The sequence below is a fragment of the Sapajus apella genome, unplaced genomic scaffold (assembly GCF_009761245.1).
Source record: "Sapajus apella isolate SASKATOON/1434 unplaced genomic scaffold, GSC_monkey_1.0 scaffold64, whole genome shotgun sequence".
NCBI lineage: Eukaryota > Metazoa > Chordata > Mammalia > Primates > Cebidae > Sapajus > Sapajus apella.
This window is the reverse complement of record NW_022437004.1, coordinates 338,988-361,995: the sequence shown is the minus strand read 5'-3', so window position 1 is coordinate 361,995 and position 23,008 is coordinate 338,988. Positions and strand designations below refer to the sequence as shown.

Sequence of the window (23,008 nt, the reverse complement as noted above, 5' to 3'; positions counted from 1 at the left end):
TTTTTTTTTTTTGGTGGGGGGACATAGTCTCACTCTGTTGCCTAGGCTGGAGTGCTGTTGCGGACCTCAGCTTATCGCAACCTCTGCCCCCTGGGTTCTGGGTTCAAGCGATTCTCCTCCCTCAGCCTCCTGAGTAGCTGGGATTACAGGCACCTGCCACTGCAACTGACTAATTTTTGTATTTTTAGTAGAGACGGGGTTTCACCATCTTGGCCAGGCTTGTCTTGAACTCCTGACCTTGTGATCCACCTGCCTCAGCCTCGCAAAGTGCTGGGATTACAGCCATAAGCCACTGCACCCGGCCTCTTCTCTCGTTTTCAAAGGATGGAAGAGAAGTTAAGACTATGGGCTCTGGAAGTAGAGTGCTTGGTTTTAAATACCAGCTCTACCATTTACTAGCTCAATGACACTGTACAAAATACTTAGCCCTTTCTGTGCCTTACAGTTTCCTTTTCTGTAAAATGAGGATAGTAACAGCAACCACCCCATAGAATTGTTGTGCAAGCTACCTGAAAAAATACATATAAAATAACTTAAAACACTGCTCGGTACATGATAAACAGTAAATGTGAGCCATTATTACTGTTAATTATTATTTATTATTACCCAATCCCCTCAACTACACGGGACAGAAACCACAAAATCATGCTATCCAGGACTGATAATAACAAATGATGGAAATAGAGACCTACATGACTGCAATCTTTTCCTTTTTTCCAACACTAATAGTACTTTAGTCAAAAGAGGGAGATAGATAATATTTACTGAGTCAATAGTATAAACAGGGCTAAAATTTTTTTAAAAAAGAAAGTGCACAAGTGAATTTAGAAATAAATATTGATAAATTCTAAAGTAGTAAGTCATAAGAGTTGTATTAATAGAATTTATAAAATTTTACAGAATGTCCATAATAAACATTTCTAGAAGAAAACAGATTTGGTTAGTTATCTGCGTTTGGATCAGTAACCTTCTGCCTACAGCTTTGAGGCTGAAGAAACAGCAATTTCTAGAAATCATTAAAAAGGAAAACAAAACAAAAAAACCACTGCCCCGTCATGTGACACAGAGAGTATATCTAACTTTGAAAAAAATATTGTTGGATGTTAATTATCATAACATACCAAGTATCTGGCATCACTACTGTGTGATACTTTAGGTTTAAAATGTACAGAATTCACAAATTCAACCATTTGTTAAGCACTTACAGGTAACCTAGGTATGTTGCTAAATATTGAGGAAACAAAGATGAATTAAATATATGCTTCAGGAAATTCACTGAATTTTGGAGAAGACAACATGTAAACTGATAATCCAAATACCACAAAATAAATGCTTAAAAGAAAGAGATTTGAATGAAGTGCCCTGGGAGCTCTGAAAGAGATATGACTAACTGCCTGGAGGCATCAAAAAAGACTTTATGGAAGAGGTCATGTTTGAGCTAGATCTTAAAGGTGGATAAAGAGTTTTCCAGAGTAAAGGAAAAGGCATTCTTAATATAGGGAATAATACATGTGTAATGCATTAGTAACTTAGTAAGTTTAGAGGATGCTGACATTTCAAGTGGCTAAAGCACTGGGCACCTAAAGGAAAATCAGACAGGAGAGCTAAGTCTGAGATCATGTCCAGTTGTGTCTCCTGCACGTTAGATAATCTGTAACCAGTGAGGTCCCAGTAAAAGTCTTCCACCAGAAAAGTGACAAATCAGTTTGACTTATTAGAAAAATAACTCTGGTGATACTCTAGAGAATGCAATGAAATGAAAGACAACCCGCATGTGAACCGGTTAAGAACTTAGTCATTATTCTTTTCTTGCCAGAAAAGAACGAAAATAGCCGCTTCAGCAAAACAGTGTCCTTAAACTGATGATCACAAATATAAATTGCCATCATCAAGACTAAGAGAATCAAAAAAATACAAAAATATATCATATTAGTGAATAATTACAATAACTGGACAGAAAATTGTTAACAGAACCATAATAAAACAAGATTCCACCCTGGAAAAGAAACATTTTTAAAAATCACCAAAAATATGTATCTTACAATATACCAACTATATATAGTCTTCATTTTGCTTCTTTATATTTTGGGTTGTTTTCAAAATTTCCACAATAAGCAAGTAATAAATTTATAATTAACACAAATTTTAAAAGCACATTGCTCACTGCATTTCATAAACAATTATCTTTATAAAAATCTTAAAACTAAAAAATTACCTTTTTGTCTCCTTGTTTTCGTCTCCGTAAGCCTGGTCTATAATCATCTCCAAATCTCAGAAAGTAATAATAAGACACTAGCCTCTCAATAGGATCTCTTATGACATTAATGTAAATTGGTTTCTTCTTCACACCAAATCTGAAATAAAACAAAATTTCAAAGGTGAGATAAACATTTTCAATCTGTTTAGGAGTGCCCTGGAATTATATGTATAAGTCTGAGGTACTGGTCCTATAAGGAAAGGAGTACATGAATTAATTTAAATTATTTGTATATGTGGAAACTGGGAACTATTTCATGATTACTGATTATTCCTGTCACAATAAACAAGAAATATTAATTAAAAAATTATTTCTGGGCCGGGTACAGTGGCTCATGCTTGTAATTTTAGCACTTTGGGAGGCCAAGGTGGGCAGATCACAGGGTCAGGAGTTCAAGACCAGCCTGACCAACATGGTGAAATCCTGTCTCTAGTAAAAATAAAAAAAAATACAAAAATTAGCTGGGTGTGGTGATGGGACGCCTATAATCCCAGCTATTCAGGTGGCTGAGGCAGAAGAATCACTTGAATCCAGGAAGCAGAGGTTGCAGTGAGCTGAGCACACCACTGCACTCTAGTCTGGGTGACAGAGTGAAACTCCATCTCAAAAAGCAAATAAATAAATATGTCTGAAGATAAAGGAGATAAAAATGAATGAAAAATAATTTTAAACTTTACCAGCAAGAATTAAATAAAAGGCCGGGCATGGTGGCTCACACCTGTAATCCCAGCACTTTGGGAGGCTGAGGTGGATAGATCACGAGGTCAGAAGACAGAGACCAGCCTGGCCAACACAGTGAAATCCCATCGTTACTAAAAATACAAAAATTAGCTGGGCGTGGTGACACGCGTCTGTAATCCTGGGAGGCTGAGGCAGGAGAATCGCTTGAACCCGGGAGGCAGAGGTTGCAGTGAGCCAAGATTGCGCCATTGCACTCCAGCCTGGCGACAGAGCGAGACTCTTGTCTCAAAAAAAAAAAAAAAAAAGTTACATAAAACATTTTAATTCTGTGCCTTCATTATACTTTAGGTCCAAGTAGACAATCCCTTCTCAAATTATAACCACATATTACTATGAAAGAATTTAATATTCATAATTTTTAAATGAACTTATTTTAAAAATTGCATTATATATATTCCTGAATAAATCATCTGGTGCTACAGAAAGTTTCAAATCAACATGAACTATGTAGGAATAATTTCTCACTTCTGGCTCATCAAACTAGCCAGATCTGATAGTGTTTTTTAGAACTCTATCAAAGGATACAGTATTAATATGTGAACAAAAGTGTGACCATGTCAATCTACCTTCCGTTGCTGTTTTTAAAGACAAGGTAGAAGTGAAAGACACTAGGTTTTCAGCATTATTTCCTTAGGGAATGATAAAGAGTTGATGAAATACTGAAGATTTTTACTTTAGCAACCCTTGCATACCCTAGAATTGTACAACTAGCTCCCTATTTTAATATACTCCCTTGTCCCAGTCTTAAAATGTTACAGCTATCTTGATTCTTCCTTTTCCATTATTCTTCATTTAATACAATTGATTCTTTTGTAAGCTTTCTCATAGATGTGACCTGTCTTCATCTTTTTTTCTCTTTACCACTTCTCTTTTTCTCAGCCTCTTGCTTAGATTACTGCAATAATACAGTTTTTTGCATCCAGTTTCTCTCCCTTTCAATTATCTTCCATACCAATTCTCAAAGGATGTTTCGAAACATTTGTTAAATCACTCTTCTTAGGAATCTGAAATAAATCTACTGATTAGGTGATACAAAACCAAAACTCCTCTGCTGGTTGTCTTAAGGTTCTTTTATGTCTTAGGTACCACCTTTCTGATCTTTTTCTTTAACTCTCCTCAAACAAGAAACCATTTATCTGTTACAGTTAGGTTGGCCTCTTTTATCTCCTCCCGTATCAATACTGATTCTATTTCTCTTTACATACCTTTGCTTATTCTTACTTGAGTGCCATTCTCATTTTTGTTTTCGTTTTTTACATTAATTCCTTCAAAAATACTTTTTGTATGTACCTAATATTACCAGATATAATACTATTCTGGGTACTAGGGATACAGCAATGAAAAAAAAAAAAAAAAGACTGAATTCGTTGACCTTCTAGAGTTTCTACTTGGGACAGACAGGCAATAAACAAAAAAGTATATATAACAGATGGTAAAAAGTACAAGGGAGAAAAATAATTCAGTGAAGGGGAATAAGGAGTGCTAAGGAAGTGAGGGTGAATACAATTCAGAATAGTGTTTTTTAGGAAGACATCACTAGTCTTACTATGAGGAAGGTACCATGTAAACATCTGGGAGAGAGTGTTCTGGAAAGATGGGATTTCCAAATAAGAGGCCCTTGAAGCAGCTAAGTGCCAGGTGTTTTGAGGAACAGCACGGAGATCAATCTACCTGAAGAATAAAAAAGGGAATACTACAGAAGATAAGAGAGATGACGGTGAGGTGGAATGAGTGTAGACTGCGTGGGCCTTTTATACTGTTACAAGCATTACTTTACATGGAGTCGGGGGGAGGCCACCGAAAGATTTAAGCTGAGAAGTACAATGACATGACTCATATTAAAAGCTCATTGGCTGCTGTTTTGGAATAAACAGAGGGGCTACAACAAAATCTTGTGACCTTGTCTTCGTAATGATTCCAGCATACAGTTCTATTTGCTTTCATTAGACACCTCCTGCACTTAAGAGCTATCAAGCAACTTTACTCTTAGCTTATCCTACTAGTATTTCTCCTGTCTTTCTACCCAACAGCATTATAAGTCACTTGAGGGTAGGCATAGTACCAATAATGCAGTAAAAATTCCTTTCACAATTTTTTAAAAGAAGAAAACAGTACTGTTGCAAATACATAACACTGTCACATTAGGTATTAGAATTTCCACCAGGGCAGGGACCATTTCTCTCTTGTTCATGGCTTTATCACTAGTGCTCAGCACTGTGCCTAAAACATAGGTTCTGGGTATGAATAGAATTAGGATGAAGAGGCTGTTGTGAATTAGCCACTAACAAAAGGCTTTCTGTGAGAGAGTACATTGAGTAATCAGAAAGTAAGAAGGCAAGAGCAATATATTGTTGCTCCTTTAGCTTACAGAGCTGAGAGGTTTTTAACAGGAAACTACAAAGAGAGAGTACAGGACAATGGGCTAATGATTCCATTCTTGAGACTGGGATTCCTGGGATTTCTCTCTATCCTCTCCCATTATTAGCCATTGCTCCATCCTGAGCCATTCCTTTGGAAATGATCTCCTCGCAGAAGAACTCCCACGAACTTCTACCAATGTTTCCTCCTTTCCCCTAGTCCCTGACATGTGGAGCAGACAACAATTAACACGCAGCAGCAAAAGGGAATATGGCATCTTACAAAACTCTTTTTGCTGTCCAGGAAAATAACTATCTGTGAATTGGCTTTGGGTGGCATTTATTAGGAAGTATGATTTTAATGAGATATAATCTGTGAAATCATTTTGAAAATGGATATGAATTATTATATGCAACTTAGGGAACAGTTATGTAGACCCAAAGGGCTGGAGGCAAAAGATCATAACAGATAATGGGCATGATTAAAAATAACATCTGGTTGGGAGGCTGAGGCAGGCATATCATGAGGTCAGGAATTCGAGACCAGCCTGATCAACATGATGAAATCCCATCTCTACTAAAAATACAAAAATTCTGTTGATAGGGTGTTAATGTTAGATATTTCCTTGCTTCACATGTTGGCATTTACTGATATAAATTTCCCTCCAGACACTGCTTTAAATGTGTCCTAGAGATTCTGGTACGTTGTGTCTTTGTCCGTTGGTTTTGAAGAACATCTTTATTTCTGCCTTGATTTCACTGTTTATCCAGTCAACATTCAAGAGCCAGTCGTTCAGTTTCCATGAAGTTGTGTGGTTCTGAGTTAGTTTCTAATTTGATTGCACTGTGGTCTGGAAGACTGTTTGTTATGATTTCCATTCTTTTGCATTTGCTGAGGAGTGATTTACTCCCAATTATGTGGTCAGTTTTAGAGTAGGTGTGATGTGGTGCTAAGAAGAATGTATATTCTGTGGATTTGGGGTGGAGAGTTCCGTAAATGTCTATTAGGTTTGCTTGGTCCAGGTCTGAGTTCAAGTCCTGGATATCCTTGTTAATTTTCTGTCTCGTTGATCTGTCTAATATTGACAGTGGTATGTTAAAGTCTCCCACTATTATTGTGTGGGAGTCTAAGTCTCTTTGTAGGTCATTAAGAACTTGCTTTATGTATCTAGGTGCTCCTGTATTGGGGGTGTATATATTTAAGATCGTTAGCTCTGCTTGTTACATTGATCCTTTTACCATTATGTAATGCCGTTCTTTGTCTCTTTTGATCTTTGTTGGTTTAAAGTCTATTTTATCAGAGATTAGGATTGCAACTCCTGCTTTTTTTTGCTCTCCTTTGCGTGGCAGATCTTCCTCCATTCCTTTATTTTGAGCCTATATGTAAGCCCTGCATGTGAGATGGGTTTCCTGGATACAGCACACTGATGGGTTTTGACTTTTTATCTAATACGTCAGTCTGTGTCTTTTGACTGGGGCATTTAGCCCATCTATATTTAGGGCTAATATTGTTATGTGTGAATTTGACCCTGCCATTTTGATGCTAGATGGTTGTTTTGCCCATTAGTTGACGCAGTTTCTTCACTGTGTCGATGCTCTTTACCATTTGGTACGTTCTTGGAGTGGCTGGTATTGGTTGTTCCTTTCTATGTTTAGTGCTTCTTTCAGGAGCTCCTGAAAAGCAGGCCTGGTGGTGATGAAATCTCTCAGCAATTGCTTGTTCATAAAGGATTTTATTTCTCCTTTGCTTATGAAGCCTAGCTTGGCTGGATATGAAACTCTAGGTTGAAAGTTCTTTAAGGATATTGAATATTGGCCTCCACTCTCTTCTGGCTTGGAGGGTTTCTGGTGAGAGATCTGCTGTGAGTCTGATGGGCTTCCCTTTGTGGGTTACCCAACCTTTCTCTCTAGCTACCCTTAGCATTTTTCCCTTCATTTCAACCCTGGTGAATCTGACGATTATGTGCCTTGGGGTTGCTCTTCTTGAGGAATATCTTTGTGGTGTTCTCTGTATTTCCTGGACTTGAATGTTGGTCTGCCTTGCTAGGTTGGGGAAGTTCTCCTGGATAATATCCTGAAGAGTGTTTTCCAGCTTGGATTGATTCTCTCCATCACATTCAGGTACACCTACTAAACGTAGATTAGGTCTTTTCACATAATCCCATATTTCTTGGAGGCTTTGTTCATTTCTTTTTACTCTTTTTTCTCTAATCTTGCCTTCTCGTTTTATTTCATCGAGCTTATCTTCAATCTCTGATATCCTTTCTTCTGCTTGGTCGATTTGGCTGTTGAAACTTGTGAATGCTTTGCGAAGTTCTCATGTTGTGTTTTTCAGCTACATCAATTCATTTATATTCCTCTTTAAGCTGTTTATTCTCATTAGCATTTCGTTGAACCTTTTTTCAAGGTTCTTAGTTTCTTTGCATTGGGTTAGAACATGACCTTTTAGCTCAGAGGAATTTGTTATTACCCACCTTCCGAAGCCTGTCTCTGTCAATACATCAGACTAATTCTACATCCAGCCTTGTTCCCTTGCTGGTGAGGAGTTGTGATCCCTTGGAGGAGGAGAGGCATTCTGGTTTTGGGTATTTTCATCCTTTTTGCACTGGTTTCTTCCCGTCTTTGTGGATTTATCTACCTGTGGTTTTTGTGGTTGGTAACTTCCAGATGGGGTCTCTGAGTGGACGTCCTTTTTATTGCTGATGAAGTTATTTCTTTCTTAGTTGTCCTTCTAACAGTCAGGTCCCCCTGCTGTAGGACTGCTGGAGGTCCACTCCAGACTCTGCTTGCCTGAGGATCACCTGCAGCAACTGCAGAACAGTAAGGGTTGCTGCCAGTTTCTTCTTCTGTTATCTTTGTCCCAGAAGGATACCCGCGAGATGTCAGCCTGAGCTCTCCTTATGAGGTGTCTCTTTGGTTATACAGGGGTCAGGGAGCTGCTTGAGGAGACAGTCTGTCCCTTATAGGAGCTCAAGTGTTGAGCTGTGAGCTCCGTTGTTCTGTTCAGAGCTGCTGGGCAGGTACGTTTAAGTCTGCTGCAGTGGAACTCATAACTGCCTTTTTTTCCCAGGTGCTCTGTCCAGGGAAGGAAAGAGCTAGAGAGGCAAGATCAAAAAAACTCAAAAGCAAGCAAAAGACAAGAAATAACTAAGATCACAGCAGAACTGAAAGAGATAGAGACACAAAAAACCCTTCGAAAAAATCAATAAATCCAGGAGCTGGTTTTTTGAAAAGATCAACAAAAGAGATCACTAGCCAGATTAATAAAAAAGAAAAGAGAGAAGAATTAAAGAGATGCAATAAAAAATGATAAAGGGGATATCACCACAGACTCCACAGAAATACAAACCATCATCAGAAATTACTACAAACAACGCTATGCACATAAACCAATAAACCTGGAAGAAATGGATAAATTCCTGGACACATACACCCTCCCAAGCCTAAACCAAGAAGTCGAAACCCTGAATAGACCAATAACAAGGGCTGAAGTTGAGGCAGCAATTAATAGCTTACCACCCAAAAAAAAGCCCAAGTCCAGATGGGTTCACAGCCGAATTCTACCAGACATACAAAGAGGAGCTGGTATGACTCCTTCTGAAACTATTCCAAACAATCCAAAAAGAGGGAATCCTCCTCAAATCATTGTATGAGACCAACATCATCCTGATACCAAAACCTGGCAAAGACTCAACAAGAAAAGAAAACTTCAGGCCAATATCCATGATGAACATAGAAGCAAACTCTTCAATAAAATACTGGTAAACCGATTATAACAGCATGCCCAAAAGACTATCCATCACAATCAAGTAGGCTTCATCCTGGGTATGCAAGGCTGGTTGAACATAAGCAAGTCTATAAACATAATTCACTACATAAACAAGAACCAAAGACAAAAACCACATGATTATCTCCATAGATGCAGAGAAGTTCTTTGACAAAATTCAACAGCCGTTTATGCTAAAAACTCTCATTAAACTAGGTATCGACAGAACGTTATCTCAAAATAATAAAAGCTATTTATGACAAACCCACAGCCAATGTCATACTGAATGGGCAAAAACTAGAAGCATTCCCTTTGAAATCTGGCACTAGACAAGGATGCCCTCTCTCACCACTCCTGTTCAATATAGTATTAGAAGTTCTAACCAGAGCAATCAGGAAAGAAAAGGGAATAAAGGGTATTGAATTAGGAAAGAAGGAAGTCAAATTGTCTCTATTTGCAGGCTACATGATTGGATATTTAGAAGACCCTATAATCTCTGCCCAAAATTTTCTGAAACTGATAAGCAACTTCATACAAAATCAATGTGTGAAAATCACAAGCATTCCTATACACCAATAACAGACTTAAAGAAAGCCAAATCAAGAATGAACTGCCACTCATAATTGCTACAAAGAGAATAAAATACATAGGAATACAACTAACAAAGGATGTAAAGGACCTCTTCAAGGAGAACTACAAACCACTGCTCAAGGAAATAAGAGAAGACCCAAACAGATAAATATTCCATGCTCATGGTTAGGAAGAATCAATATTGTGAAAATGGCCATACTGCCCAAAGTAATTTATAGATTCAATGCTATACCCAGCAAGCTAGCAATGAACTTCTTCACAGAACTGCAACAAAACACCTTAAACTTCATATGGAACCAAAAGAGAGCATGCATAGCCAAGTCAATTCTAAGCAAAAAGAACAAAGCTGGAGGTATCATGCTATTTGACTTCAAACTATACTACAAGCCTACAGTAATCAAAACAGCATGGTACCGGTACCAAAACACAGATGTAGACCAATGGAACAGAAAAGAGGCCTCGGAGACAATGCCACACATTTACAACCATCTGATCTTTGACAAACCGCATAAAAACAAGCAATGGGGAAAGGATTCCCTGTTTAATAAATGGTGTTGGGAAAACTGGATAGCCATGTACAGAAAGCAGAAACTGGGCCCCTTCCTGACAACTTACACTAAAATTAACTCCACATGGATTAAAGATTTAAACATAAGACCTGACCTTGATTAAACTCCACAGCTTCTGCACAGCAAAAGAAACAGTCATTAGAGTGAATCGGCAACCGACAGAATGTAAAAAAAATTTTGCAGTCTACCCATCTGACAAAGGGCTGATATCCAGAATCTACAAAGAACTAAAACAGATTTACAAGAAAAAAACAAACAAGCCCATTCAAAAGTGGGCAAAGGATATGAACAGACACTTTACAAAAGAAGACATACATGAGGCCAACAAACACATGAAAAAATGCTCATCATCACTGGTCATCAGAGAAATGCAAATCAAAACTACACTGAGATACCATCTCATGCCAGTTAGAATGGCTACCATTAAAAAATCTGGAGACAACAGATGCTGGTGAGGATGTGGATAAACAGGAACACTTTTACACTGCTGGTGGGAGTGTAAATTAGTTCAGCTATTGTGGAAGACTGTGTGGTGATTCCTCAAGGACCTGGAAATAGAAATTCCATTTGACCCAGCAATCCCATTACTGGGTATATATCCAAAGGATTATAAATCGTTCTACTGTAAGGACACAAGCACATGAATGTTCATTGCCGCACAGTTTACAATATCAAAGACCTAGAACCAACCCAAATGCCCATCGATGATAGACTGGACAGGGAAAATGTGGCACATGTACACCATGGAATATTATGCAGCCAACAAAAACGATGAGTTTGTGTCCTTTGTAGGGACATGGATGAACCTGGAAACCATCATTCTCAGCAAACTGACACAAGAACAGAAAATCAAACACCACATGTTCTCACTCATAGGTGGGTGATGAACAATCAGAATACATGGACACAGGGAGGGGAGCATCACACACTGGGGTCTGTCAGTGGGAAATAGGGGAGGGACACTGGGGGGTGGGGAGAGACAGCATGGGGAGAAATGCCAGATATAGGGGATGGGGGGAGGAAGGCAGCAAATCACACTGCAAAGTGTGTACATATGCAACAATGTTGCACGTTCTTCACATGTACCCCAAAACCTAAAATGCAATAAAACAACAACAACAACAAAAAACATAAGACCTAACACCATAAAAACCCTAGAAGAAAATCTAGGCAAAACCATTCAGGATATAGGCATAGGCAAGGACTTCATGACTAAAACACCAAGAGCATTGGCAAAAAAAGCCAAAATAGACAAATGTGATCTAATTAAACTCCAGAGCTTCTGCACAGCAAAAGAAACAATCATTAGAGTGAACCGGCAACCAACAGAATGGGAAAATTTTTTTGCAATCTACCCATCTCACAAAGGACTTATATCCAAAACCTACAAAGAACTAAAACAGATTTACAAGAAAAACAAACCCATTCAAAAGTGGGCAAAGGATATGAACAGACACTTTTCAAAAGAAGACAGATATGAGGCCAACAAACATATGAAAAAATGCTCATCATCACTGGTCATCAGAGAAATGCAAATCAAAACCACATGAGATACCATCTCATGCCAGTTAGAATGGTGATCATTAAAAAATCTGGAGACAGCAGATGCTGGAGAGGATGTGGAGAAGTAGGAACACTTTTGCACTGTTGGTGGGAGTGTAAATTAGTTCAACCATTGTGGAAGACAGTGTGGCGATTCCTCAAGGACATAGAAATAGAAATTCCATTTGACCCAGCAATCCCATTACTGGGTATATATCCAAAGGATTACAAATCATTCTACTATAAGGACACGTGTATACGGATGTTCATTGCAGCACTGTTTACAATAGCAAGGACCTGGAACCAACCCAAATGCCCATCGACGATAGACTGGATAGGGAAAATGTGGCACATATACACCATGGAATATTATGCAGCCATCAAAAACGATGAGTTTGGGTCCTTTGTGGGGACGTGGATGAACCTGGAAACCATCATTCTCAGCAAACTGACAGAGGAGCAGAAGATCAAGCACCGCATGTTCTCACTCATAGGCGGGTGTTGAACGATGAGAGCACATGGACACGGGGAGGGGAGCACTACACACTGGGGTCAGTTGGGGGGAAATAGGGGAGGGACGGTGGGGGGTGGGGAGCTGGGGCGGGATAGCAGGGGGAGAGGTGCCAGATGTGGGTGATGGGGAGGAGGGCAGCAAATCACACTGCCACGTGTGTTCCTATGCAACAATTTTGCATGTTCTTCACATGTACCCCAAAACCTAAAATGCAATAAAATAAATAAATGGGAAAAAAAAAAAAATCTGGAGACAACAGACGCTGGAGAGGATGTGGAGAAAAAGGAACACTTTTACACTGTTGGTGGGAGTGTAAATTAGTTCAATCTTTGTGGAAGACTGTGTGCCTATTCCTCAAGGACTAGAAACTGAAATTCCATTTGACCCAGCAATCCCATTACTGGGTATACATCCAAGGGATTATAAATTGTTCTATTATAAGGACACATGCACACGAATGTTCATTGCAGCACTGTTTACAATAGCAAAGCCTTGGAACCAACCCAAATGCCCATCAATGATAGACTAGACAGGGAAAATATGGCACATATACACCATGGAATACTATGCAGCCATAAAAAATGATGAGTTCATGTCCTTTGTAGGGACATGGATGAATCTGGAAACCATCATTCTCAGCAAACTGGCACAAGGACAGAAAATCAAACACCACATGTTCTCACTCATAGGCGGGTGTTGAACAATGAGAACACATGGATACAGGGAGGGGAGCATCACACACTGAGGTCTGTTGCGGGGGACTAGGGGAGGGACAATAGGGAGTAGGGAGTTGGGATAACATGGGGAGAAATGCCAGATATAGGTGATGGGGATGGAGGCAGCAAACCATATTGCCATGTATGTACCTATACAACAATCCTTCATGTTCTTTACATATACCACAGAACCTAAAATGCAATAAAATATATATATATATATATATATATATATTTTAAAAAATACAAAAATTAGCTGGGTGTGGTGGAGCGTGCCTGTAATCCTAGCCACTCAGAAGACTAAGACAGGCGAGTCACTTGAACCTGGGAGGCAGAGGTTGCAGTGAGCTGAGATCCCACCACTGCACTCCAGCCTGGGCAAGAGCGAGATTCCATCTCAAAGGAAAAAAAAAAAAAAAAAAAAAAAAGGATCTGAGCCACACTCAGCTCAGCCAGTTAGAAAACAAGAGGTAACGATGTTTGTTGGTTTTACTATTTTGCCAACCAGGTAGTTTATAAAGGAGGAAGAGTAAGTTCTGTGGTCAGACTCCACCTTTAACTCTGGTCAGTCATTTCAGTTATTTCTCAGAAAAGCTCAGGTAGGAGAGTAAAAACCCATTTCTACTAGCAGAAAATAAATTATTGTTGATCTGTTAGAACATGATCTTCCTGGGTAAAGAAAAGCATATTTGGTAGGAATCTGCAGATGAAAATCAGAAAGGAAAATATATAATCTGAGCAGAATGTTGGTAGGAAGATATTTTAGGAACTTAATTCTTGCCATGTCAGCATATAAAGCATGACAAAGCAAAGAACATAAACTAGACTCATTTTTTACAATTACACCCTATCAATAGCTTGTCAAATGAATAGTATCAATATGCAAATGAACAACAATAATGGTTAAAAGATCAACTGCACACTCAGAACATTTGTAAGGAACCTTGTCAATGGCTAGAAAAAGTCTAAAAGGGAGGTGATGAACATGAAAGAGGGCTGAATGGCCTTTGGGAAGCATTATGTTTTGAGATTTTTCTGCTTCATACTAAATTTAACTTCTCCACTTACGCATCAATCTTGCTGGAGACATTTATACCTTGTCCATAGTTATTCTGGACCCTCTTAGCCCTCAAGCTTCATAGAAACTTTCAAATCCTAGTAGCAAGGTCCCATTGTCCTGTATCCAAAACAGTGAATGACCTGTTGCTATTTGTTGGTCTCATTGATGATAATGTTGTAAACAAATGATTTTTAAAGTAATTTATGTCTTAAAAAGGGCATTCATCAACTGTGTACCTATTAGAATGGCTCATGTTTTGAAATAAAGATCAAGTCTAACAATTTCAAATGCTAGTGAGGAAACACAACAGCTGGAACTCTTAAAACAATGCTGGTTTGGTGGCAAAATGATACAATCACTTGGGAGAACAGTTTGGCAGTTTCTTACTGAGTTACCATACAATTCAGCAATCCCACTTTTAGGTTTTTATCCAATAGAAGTTAAGACATATGTCCACACAAGACCTGTATGCAAATGTTTTAACAGCTTTATTCATAATCACCAAAAGCCATAAACAACCTCAATATCCAGAAACTGGTGAACGGATCAAAACTGAAGTACAACCATACAATAAAATACTACTTAGTAAGGAACTAACTACTGATATGTATTAGATGAATGTCAAAAGCATCATGTTAAATGAAAGACACCCAAAAGACTTGATGACTGGCAAGATATAGGTGGTGATTTAAAAAAAAGTTGTCCAAGATGATTCAAAAGTTCCTTGTTTGGATGGCAAGATAAAAATGATAGATAAAAATGTGTAAACCTTCCAAAGAGAATAACGGAGGCAAAGAAAGAGTCTTATACAATGCTTAATTAATAGTTGGAAATAAGGACCAGCAAAGATTCAGACAAGGAGAAGAAGAAAAACACCAGTTAAGACAATAAGGTAACTGAAAAAAGACAGAATTTTAAAACACCAGTTAAGACAATAAGGTAACTGAAAAAAGACAGAATTTTAAAACACCAGTTAAGACAATATGGTAACTGAAAAAAGAATTTTAAAAAGAATCATAACACTGCTCTGTGTGAGGCACAGAACTAAGTGCTTCATCTACATTATCACATTTAATCCACACCACCACCCCATGAAGTAATGACTTTAATTATTCTCAAATTAAAAACAGGACACTGAAGCTCAAAGATCTGAAGCAATGTGGCTGAGATCACACAGCTAGCAAGGAGTCTGAGTGGATTTCACAGCAGATCTGACTTCAGAGACGGACTTCAGATACTGCTTTTATTTTTTTTTTGAGACAGAGTCTCACACTGTCACCAGGCTGGAGTGCAGTGGCGTTATCTCGGCTCACTGCAACCTCCGCCTCCCGGGTTCAATTGATTCTCCTGCCTTAGCCACCCAAGTAGCTGGGACTACATGTGCACACCACCACGCCCAGCTAATTTTTGTATTTTCATTAGAGACAGTGTTTCACCATGTTGGCCAGGATGGTCTCGATCTTTTGACCTCATGATCTGCCCTTCTTGGCCTCCCTAAGTGCTGGGATTATAGGCGTGAGCCACTGAGCCTGGCCTAGAGATTGCTTCTTAGCAGTCTATAGGATCAATGCTATAGAAAGAGCTAGTAGTATAAGGCAACTCTCACATATTGTCTGGAATGATTAAAATAATTTTCTAAAGTATCTACAATGTGACATATTTGTTGAAAGTTGTAGAAAATTGTGCGAACATCATCTGGTTTAGCAGAGAAGTATTAGTAGAAAGAACAATCTCACATGAACCTATATATTAATTAATTCTATTTAGGCCTAAAATGTTGTCACTTGATTATTGTTTAGAATTTTAGGCCTAATGAAGGATCTAGTTGTTTCTTGTCATGACATATCTGCTTCTTTACTGATTCAGAACGTTCACTTGTTCTGAAAATGATACTAGAAGCAATATGGAGACACCAAAATGACGGCAATGAGAACTCATTCTCATTTCTGGGGACAACCACAAACGTACATACCTAATATGTGCCTGAATAAACTGTTACATCAAAATAATTCTCAAATACCTTTCAAGACCAACGCTGACATGTGACTCTGAGGTAGCTAAATCATAAAAAATCTTAGCAGAGTCTGAAAGAAAGTACATCACTAGAAGTGTTCTTTTAGTTGATCATTATTCGTTATAAATGAAAATGTTTATTACTGAAGAAGTGTTTTTGAAAGAGACTTTTAACATTTGAATTTTCTAAAGTTTGAAGAAAATCAAAATGGGATAATAGGTGCTATTAAAAAATGAATAGTATACATTTAAAAGTAAGAAGATATTTTAGGAACTTCATTCATCTCACATGAATGAAAGAAAATCTGTAATATTTTATATATCATAAAAAGCAAAATCTGTGATATTTTACTATTTATAATAAAACATAATGAACTGATAGTTTCAAAAAAAGTAAGATTTCAGTAAACTCAATTAAGGTCAAGAACTGCAACATATTCAATTTTATATTTCCTGCATACTACAGCATTTTGAAAATGTTCAACCTAGAAGCAATTTTAAACTGGAAAATTTTCAAATTTATGATAATAATTTATCATATGTACATTATTTTAAAATTGTATCATCCACCAATTAAAAAGAAAACAAAACATAACATTAAGGGGAAAAATAGAAAGGAAAAACTAGGAAATATGCTTTTAAAAAATCAAGTAACATCCCAGCACTTTGGGAGGCCGAGGCGGGTGGATCACGAGGTCAAGAGATCGAGACCATCCTGGTCAACACAGTGAAACCCCGTCTCTACTAAAACTACAAAAAATTAGCTGGGCATGGTGGCACGTGCCTGTAATCCCAGCTACTCAGGAGGCTGAGGCAGGAGAATTGCCTGAACCCAGGAGGCGGAGGTTGCGGTGAGCCGAGATCGCGCCATTGCACTCCAGCCTGGGTAACAAGAACGAAACTCCACCTCAAAAAAAAAAAAAAAAAAAAAAAAAATCAAGTAACAAGATTCAGACAAAAAGGAGCAAAGATGAAAAGCAAAAATGTAAAAGACATATTTTTGTAATATTCTAAAGTTCAATAAAAAACAAATATATGTAATCAAAACATGGCTTGAGAAGCTTGCAAATATAACATATATTTCTTAGTGTTCAGTCTAAACTAGAAAGGAGCTTTTATTTTTTATTTCTGTATCTTATTTCCTAAGTTTCTTGGGGCCTATACTCATTTTAATGTCTCTGCTAAGTTAAAAAATCATGTGAGTGGCCGGGCGCGGTGGCTCACGCCTCTAATCCCAGCACTTTGGGAGGCCGAGGCGGGTGGATCACGAGGTCAAGAGATCGAGACCATCCTGGTCAACGTGGTGAAACCCCGTCTCTACTAAAAATACAAAAAATTAGCTGGGCATGGTGGCGCGTGCCTGTAATCCCAGCTACTCAGGAGGCTGAGGCAGGAGAATTGCCTGAACCCAGGAGGCGGAGGTTGCGGTGAGCCGAGATCGCGCCATTGCACTGCAGCCTGGGTAACAAGAGCGAAACTCAGTCTTAAAAAAAAAAAAAAAAAAATCATGTGATTAAATAATTCTTTTGCCAAATTCACCACTTTCTCCTGAAAGCAAGTAATTTAGTGGATTCCACATAGTAAAATGCCAGTCAAGAATACTGTGTCAAAGAATAAAGTACAATTGGCCCTTGAACAACACGAGTCTGAACTGTGCAGGTCCATGTATACATAGATTTTTTTCAACCAAACAGATACATTATTTGAGAGATGTGAAACCTGTGTATAAGAAGGGCTGACTTTCAAATTCGTGGGTTTCGCCGGGCCAGCAGAAGGACTGTAGTATGTGATTTTTATACACTCAGGCAGTCTAGGAACTGATACCCCAGACATACCAGGGGCAACTCTAATTTAAAAATTGGTAAGGTGGTGTTTCTTTCCTCTTGTTTCCTCATTTATGGAGCATATGGCTATTAGGCGAAAAGATACTTGAGGATACTAGTTAAATCTACAACAGTTATTGACTATATAGATACATCGAAATACATTTCACCTATGCTGATTTTGTTTAGGTATTTGTTTAAAATCTTGTCAAAATCTATGAAAAATTTTCATAATACTTTTTGCTTCCCATAAGATAAGACTCACTATAAAAATATTCAAACCCTTAAAAATTCATGTCAGTATTAATAAGAGATTAATCTCTTCAAAAAGCTTTATATTTTTCAACTACAAGAACCTCAGCATATATCAGAGCTTTGTTCTAAGTACAAGACTTTGCCAAAAGCGAAAGCACTCAATATGTAATTTTAATAATGAAAACCTAGAGTATTAGAAAGCAAGCTGTGTGTGGCAAAAATAAATCACTTAGGTGAAAGGGCAACAAATAGTCAATTCAAGGATAATGCAGCCCTGAGGGAAAATAGGCACATGAATGGAGCTTATGAAATTGGTCCAATGCCTATGCAAAGAAAAAGTGATTAGTTTATTTTAAAGCTGCCTATAAAATATTTTCAATATTGCAGTATGAATTATTTATAGAAAAACACACATCTAACTTTAAAGGTACAATTTTATTGAAAGATCTTGAGTACTGTGAGAGGAACTAGAAACAGGAATATATCATTTTATATATGCAATATTTGGGTGACTATTTTTTAATTACATGATTTCCCAAAAAGTTAAGATTAATTATCAATTTGAATCAGTAATATTTCAATCTACTTTTTCTTTTCAAATTTAAGAAGTAAAACAGAGTGGGATATCACTTTTATTTTAAATTTTATCATAAATACCTTTTAAAGTTGACCAATACATCAAGGTATGTTACTCTGAAATCACAACAGCTAATTTAAAAATTGAATGAACATGTCTAAGCTTAAATGATAAAAAAATTTTGTTTAGTGTTTTTGAAGTTAATGCATAATCCTGGGAAAGCATTTGGATGTGAGGTTTACTATAATGGTATTATGCGTACTACAAAAAAAGTTCAAATGCATCCAGAAGATTCTTACATTTGGAAGATTATGTTTAACTAATTTTCTGATTAATACTTAATGTGGCACAGACTTTACAGAAAGCCACATAGTGCTTGAATAGCAGGCATATAGTTTTCTGAACCATAGTTTGGAAAATAGTGCTTGTGAGTAGGCGTATAGTTCTCCGAACCTTTCTTGGGAGAACTGTTAATATGACAGAGGCCGAGCACAGTGGCTCAGGCCTGTAATCTCAGCACTTTGGGAGACTGAGGCGGGAAGATGTGAGTAAGAGAGAGAGAGAGAATATGAATGATGATAGAAGGCTCTCTCTTTTCCCCAAGAATATGGGGTGAGACTTATCTCTAATAACAGGCAAATTCAAATAAAAGAAAATCATTAGTTTTTTTTTAAGTCTTGTAATACATCATAATTTTAAAGCTAAAATAAGGTAGCCCAAGGGAAGTGTACATTTCATTGTCTTGGCTGAGAAGCAGACACAATGGAGCACCAATAAGTTAGTGAGAGCTTTCTTGCTTTCTCAGTCAATGATGTGGTAAGCCATAATCTGGACTCTGGGCTAAAACTTGAGCTCTCCTGAAATACTGTCATTCTGGTTGGACACATACACACAATAATAATAAATAACTTTAAAGAGTAAAACCTAATATATAATTAATGAGAACTGCCAATTTATGAACACTAGAGGGCAGTAAAACACTGAGGAGGTATATTTAAATAACATCTAAAACTGGCAAAGGCAAGTCAGTACATTTTTTATTAGAAAATCATAACAATTTAATGAATTTATTCCTTTTTAGGGTACAAAGCATTCTTTAGTGTGTTATTTTAGTGTAACTTACTTTGTAAAATCCAAGTAAGAAACGTGTCCATGATAAAATCCTGGTTTCATCTCTTTCCAGGAAGTTATATTCTTTACAAAGCGCACCTAAAAAGTGAGAACACACTCATTATGTACAATTTAAAGAAAATGAAATTTGATGATAGCAAAATATTTCCAAGTTAGGAATTTAAAAACCACTTACACCACTTTTCTCTGTTTTTCAGAGCTTGAAACACAGGTTTGGACTAAGGAAAGTACAGTGTAATCTACAACTACTAAAATTCATCATAGATACAACTACTATTATCATACTCAGAAAAGAGTGAAAGATAATTCTGAAAACAAAATCGCACAATGAAATCCTTTACAATGCTGTAGAGTGAGTACATTTACATAGGGTGGGAGGAGGATCGTTGTGGGGGTGTGTATATCTACACCCTGCCAACACACATGCCAAAGCAGGCAATAACAGGAGCATTCTAGCATATCAAATGTTTTCTTCTCAGAGGCTTGCTCTTCATAAAAGTTTATTCTTATTAATGACTCAACAAATATGAAGTCATCTTTAATACAAAATGATTTTTAAAAAGATGGTTATCAGAAGATATTTACGAGTTAATTAAGAGCAGACATACATCACAAGCCTGTTGACAAAAAAATTAATGAAATTAGAGATGTAATGCAGGTCAAAATATTTAAAGGTTCTAAATATTATTTAATTTACTGGAATTAAAGTTTACAAAAAGCTAACTAATATAAAAAATTCTATGCATAAATATACTTTAAAATGTCCAATAACTGGTTAATATGGAATTTAATAAACCCAAGGATAACTAGCTGCAAAGCAGTTATACACAATTTCTCACAGAAATGGTATACATTTTGGATAAGCAAATCTCTGCATGATAAATAGCAAGTGGTTAAGAATCTCTTTTAGAACCTATATACAGTGCAGAAAGTGGGGGCAGTGAGGTCCACCAACCTATACCGCACTGAAAGCATCTGCAAGCTGTGACTTCAGCCTCTCAAACACAGAACTGTCAACTGCATAATTCTGACAATTTATCAATCTTTCATTTACATCATAGAATAGGGACAGTCACATGGAGATAATCTGGAACATTTCATACTACATTACACTCAATAGTATCAATGAATGATGATAGCTGCCACCTACTTAAGCCTATTGGTAGGTGAGGAAGGGGAAACAGTGCAGATACAGCTGTACGTCAGAGAATGTGAACTGGAGAAAAATGAAGGGTTCCGGGAGAATTTATCTTTTAGGGGAAGCATTAATAACTCATATACTAAGAAAAGTTATGAAGCTTTTAGAATGGATATGGTATAAGCCTTACTTGGTCTCTCCACACACATATACACCCTTAAAATAAAATCTGAAAAATGAATTGCAGATAAAATTAGATTGCATTAGAAAATATACAATGTCATTTTAGCAGATATTTTCCATTTTTTCTCCATTGAAACTGAAAGAGCCAAATAAATGTGATTTGAGGTTTTCATGTTCTGACTCTTCAACTAAGGCAGCAAACAGAATGAAAATACCAAATTGCACACAAAACAGAAACAAAATACAAAACTAAATAATCCAGAGCCTGAATCCTTAAAATACTTTACATGTTGAATATGAAAAGTCTTTATAACTGCCACTTAATGGTATATTATTTCATATAAACCTTTAGTTCTATGAAAATCAGTTCTAGTATTTCAGCCAAAAATGAGAGGAAAAAGAAGCCAAAGAGAATAAGGAGTTGAAGGTGGTGGCTGAAGGGCGCTTAAGACATATTTAGCAACTCACCTCTGTTTTTCAGAAGCTGAGATTTAATGTGGACATGGTGATATAGGAGGGAAATGAAAAATGCTACATTGAGGTCTGAGAAAACAGTGTTATATAAACTAAATAGCAGGGAAGATCATAGTACAAGCTTGGAGTATACCATGGTGAAAGACTCCAGCAGAAATAAGAGTCAGGTACCACTTCAAGTATTCTTTTTTCTCCAACGAAGCTTCCTAAGGATGGTAAATATTAAACTAAACCCTCTCCTGAGGATGAATGATATGTCATCCAAGGTGTGTCCTTCAACATAAAGTGAAAAAAAGCCCGGGAAGCTGGATAATGTCTAGACTGCCGTAAGGCTTCTCAACTCTTCTAGGTTTTTTGATTTATTGGCATATAGTTGCTCACAGTAACCTCTAATGATCCTTTGAATTTCTGAGATATTAGTTGTAAGGTCTCCCTTTTTATCTTGGGCTAAGAGTTTCTTGATTTTATTTATTTCTTAAAAAAGGAAAAAAGCAACTTTTCACTGATCTTTTTGTATTTTTTTGTTTCAATTTCATTTATTTCTGTTCTGATCATCATTATTCTATTGACTTTGGATTTGGTTTGCTCTTGCTTTTCTAGCTTTTTAAGATCCATCAGTAGGTTGTTTATTTGAAGTTTTCCTACTTTTTTGATGTAGGCACTTATTGCTATAAACATTCCTGTTAGTATAGATTTTGCTGTATCCCATATATATTGGTAGGTTGTATGTACATTTTCATTTCTTTTAGGAAATTGTTAAATTTCCTTCTTAATTTCTTTATTGACCCACTGGTTACTCATAAGCATACTGTTTAATTTTCATGTGTCTGGCTATTAGTTTCTAGTTTTATTCCATTGTGATCAGAGAAAATATCTGATATGGTTTCAATTTTTTTGAATTTTTTTTTTTTTTTTTTTTAAGACAAAGTCTCACTCTGTCGCCCAGGCTGGAGTGCAGTGGCATGATCTTGGCTCACTGCAACCTCCGCCTCCCAGGTTCAGGCAATTCTTCTGCCTCAGTCTCCTGAGTAGCTGGGATTACAGGCGTGTGCCACCACGCCCAGCTAATATTTGTATTTTTAGTAGAGATGGGGTTTCACCGCGTTGGTCAGGCTGGTCTCAAACTCCTGATCTCATGATCTACCCGCCTCTGCCTCCCAAAGTGCTGGGATTACAAGTGTGAGCCACCGCGCCCGGCCATTTTTTAAAAATATTTTAAGACTTGTTTTGTGACTTAACATATGGTCTATCCTTGACAATGATCCATGTGCCGAGAAAAAGAATGTGTATTCTGCAGTCAC

The 23,008-nt window shown here is 37.3% G+C and overlaps 1 protein-coding gene across 2 annotated transcripts in view; it reads right to left on the bottom strand.

Annotated features, from left to right (window-relative positions):
• The window catches only part of HS2ST1 (heparan sulfate 2-O-sulfotransferase 1), a 188,576-nt gene that overhangs the window by 13,010 nt on the left and 152,558 nt on the right, over positions 1–23,008 (bottom strand). For both annotated transcript variants that reach the window (XM_032247787.1, XM_032247786.1), the window contains exons 3-4: positions 19,905–19,990; positions 2,216–2,354 (exon numbers count right to left, since the gene is read on the bottom strand). In XM_032247787.1, coding sequence (XP_032103678.1) covers positions 2,216–2,354; positions 19,905–19,990 — 225 coding nt within the window. The remainder of the gene's footprint in view (positions 1–2,215; positions 2,355–19,904; positions 19,991–23,008) is intronic.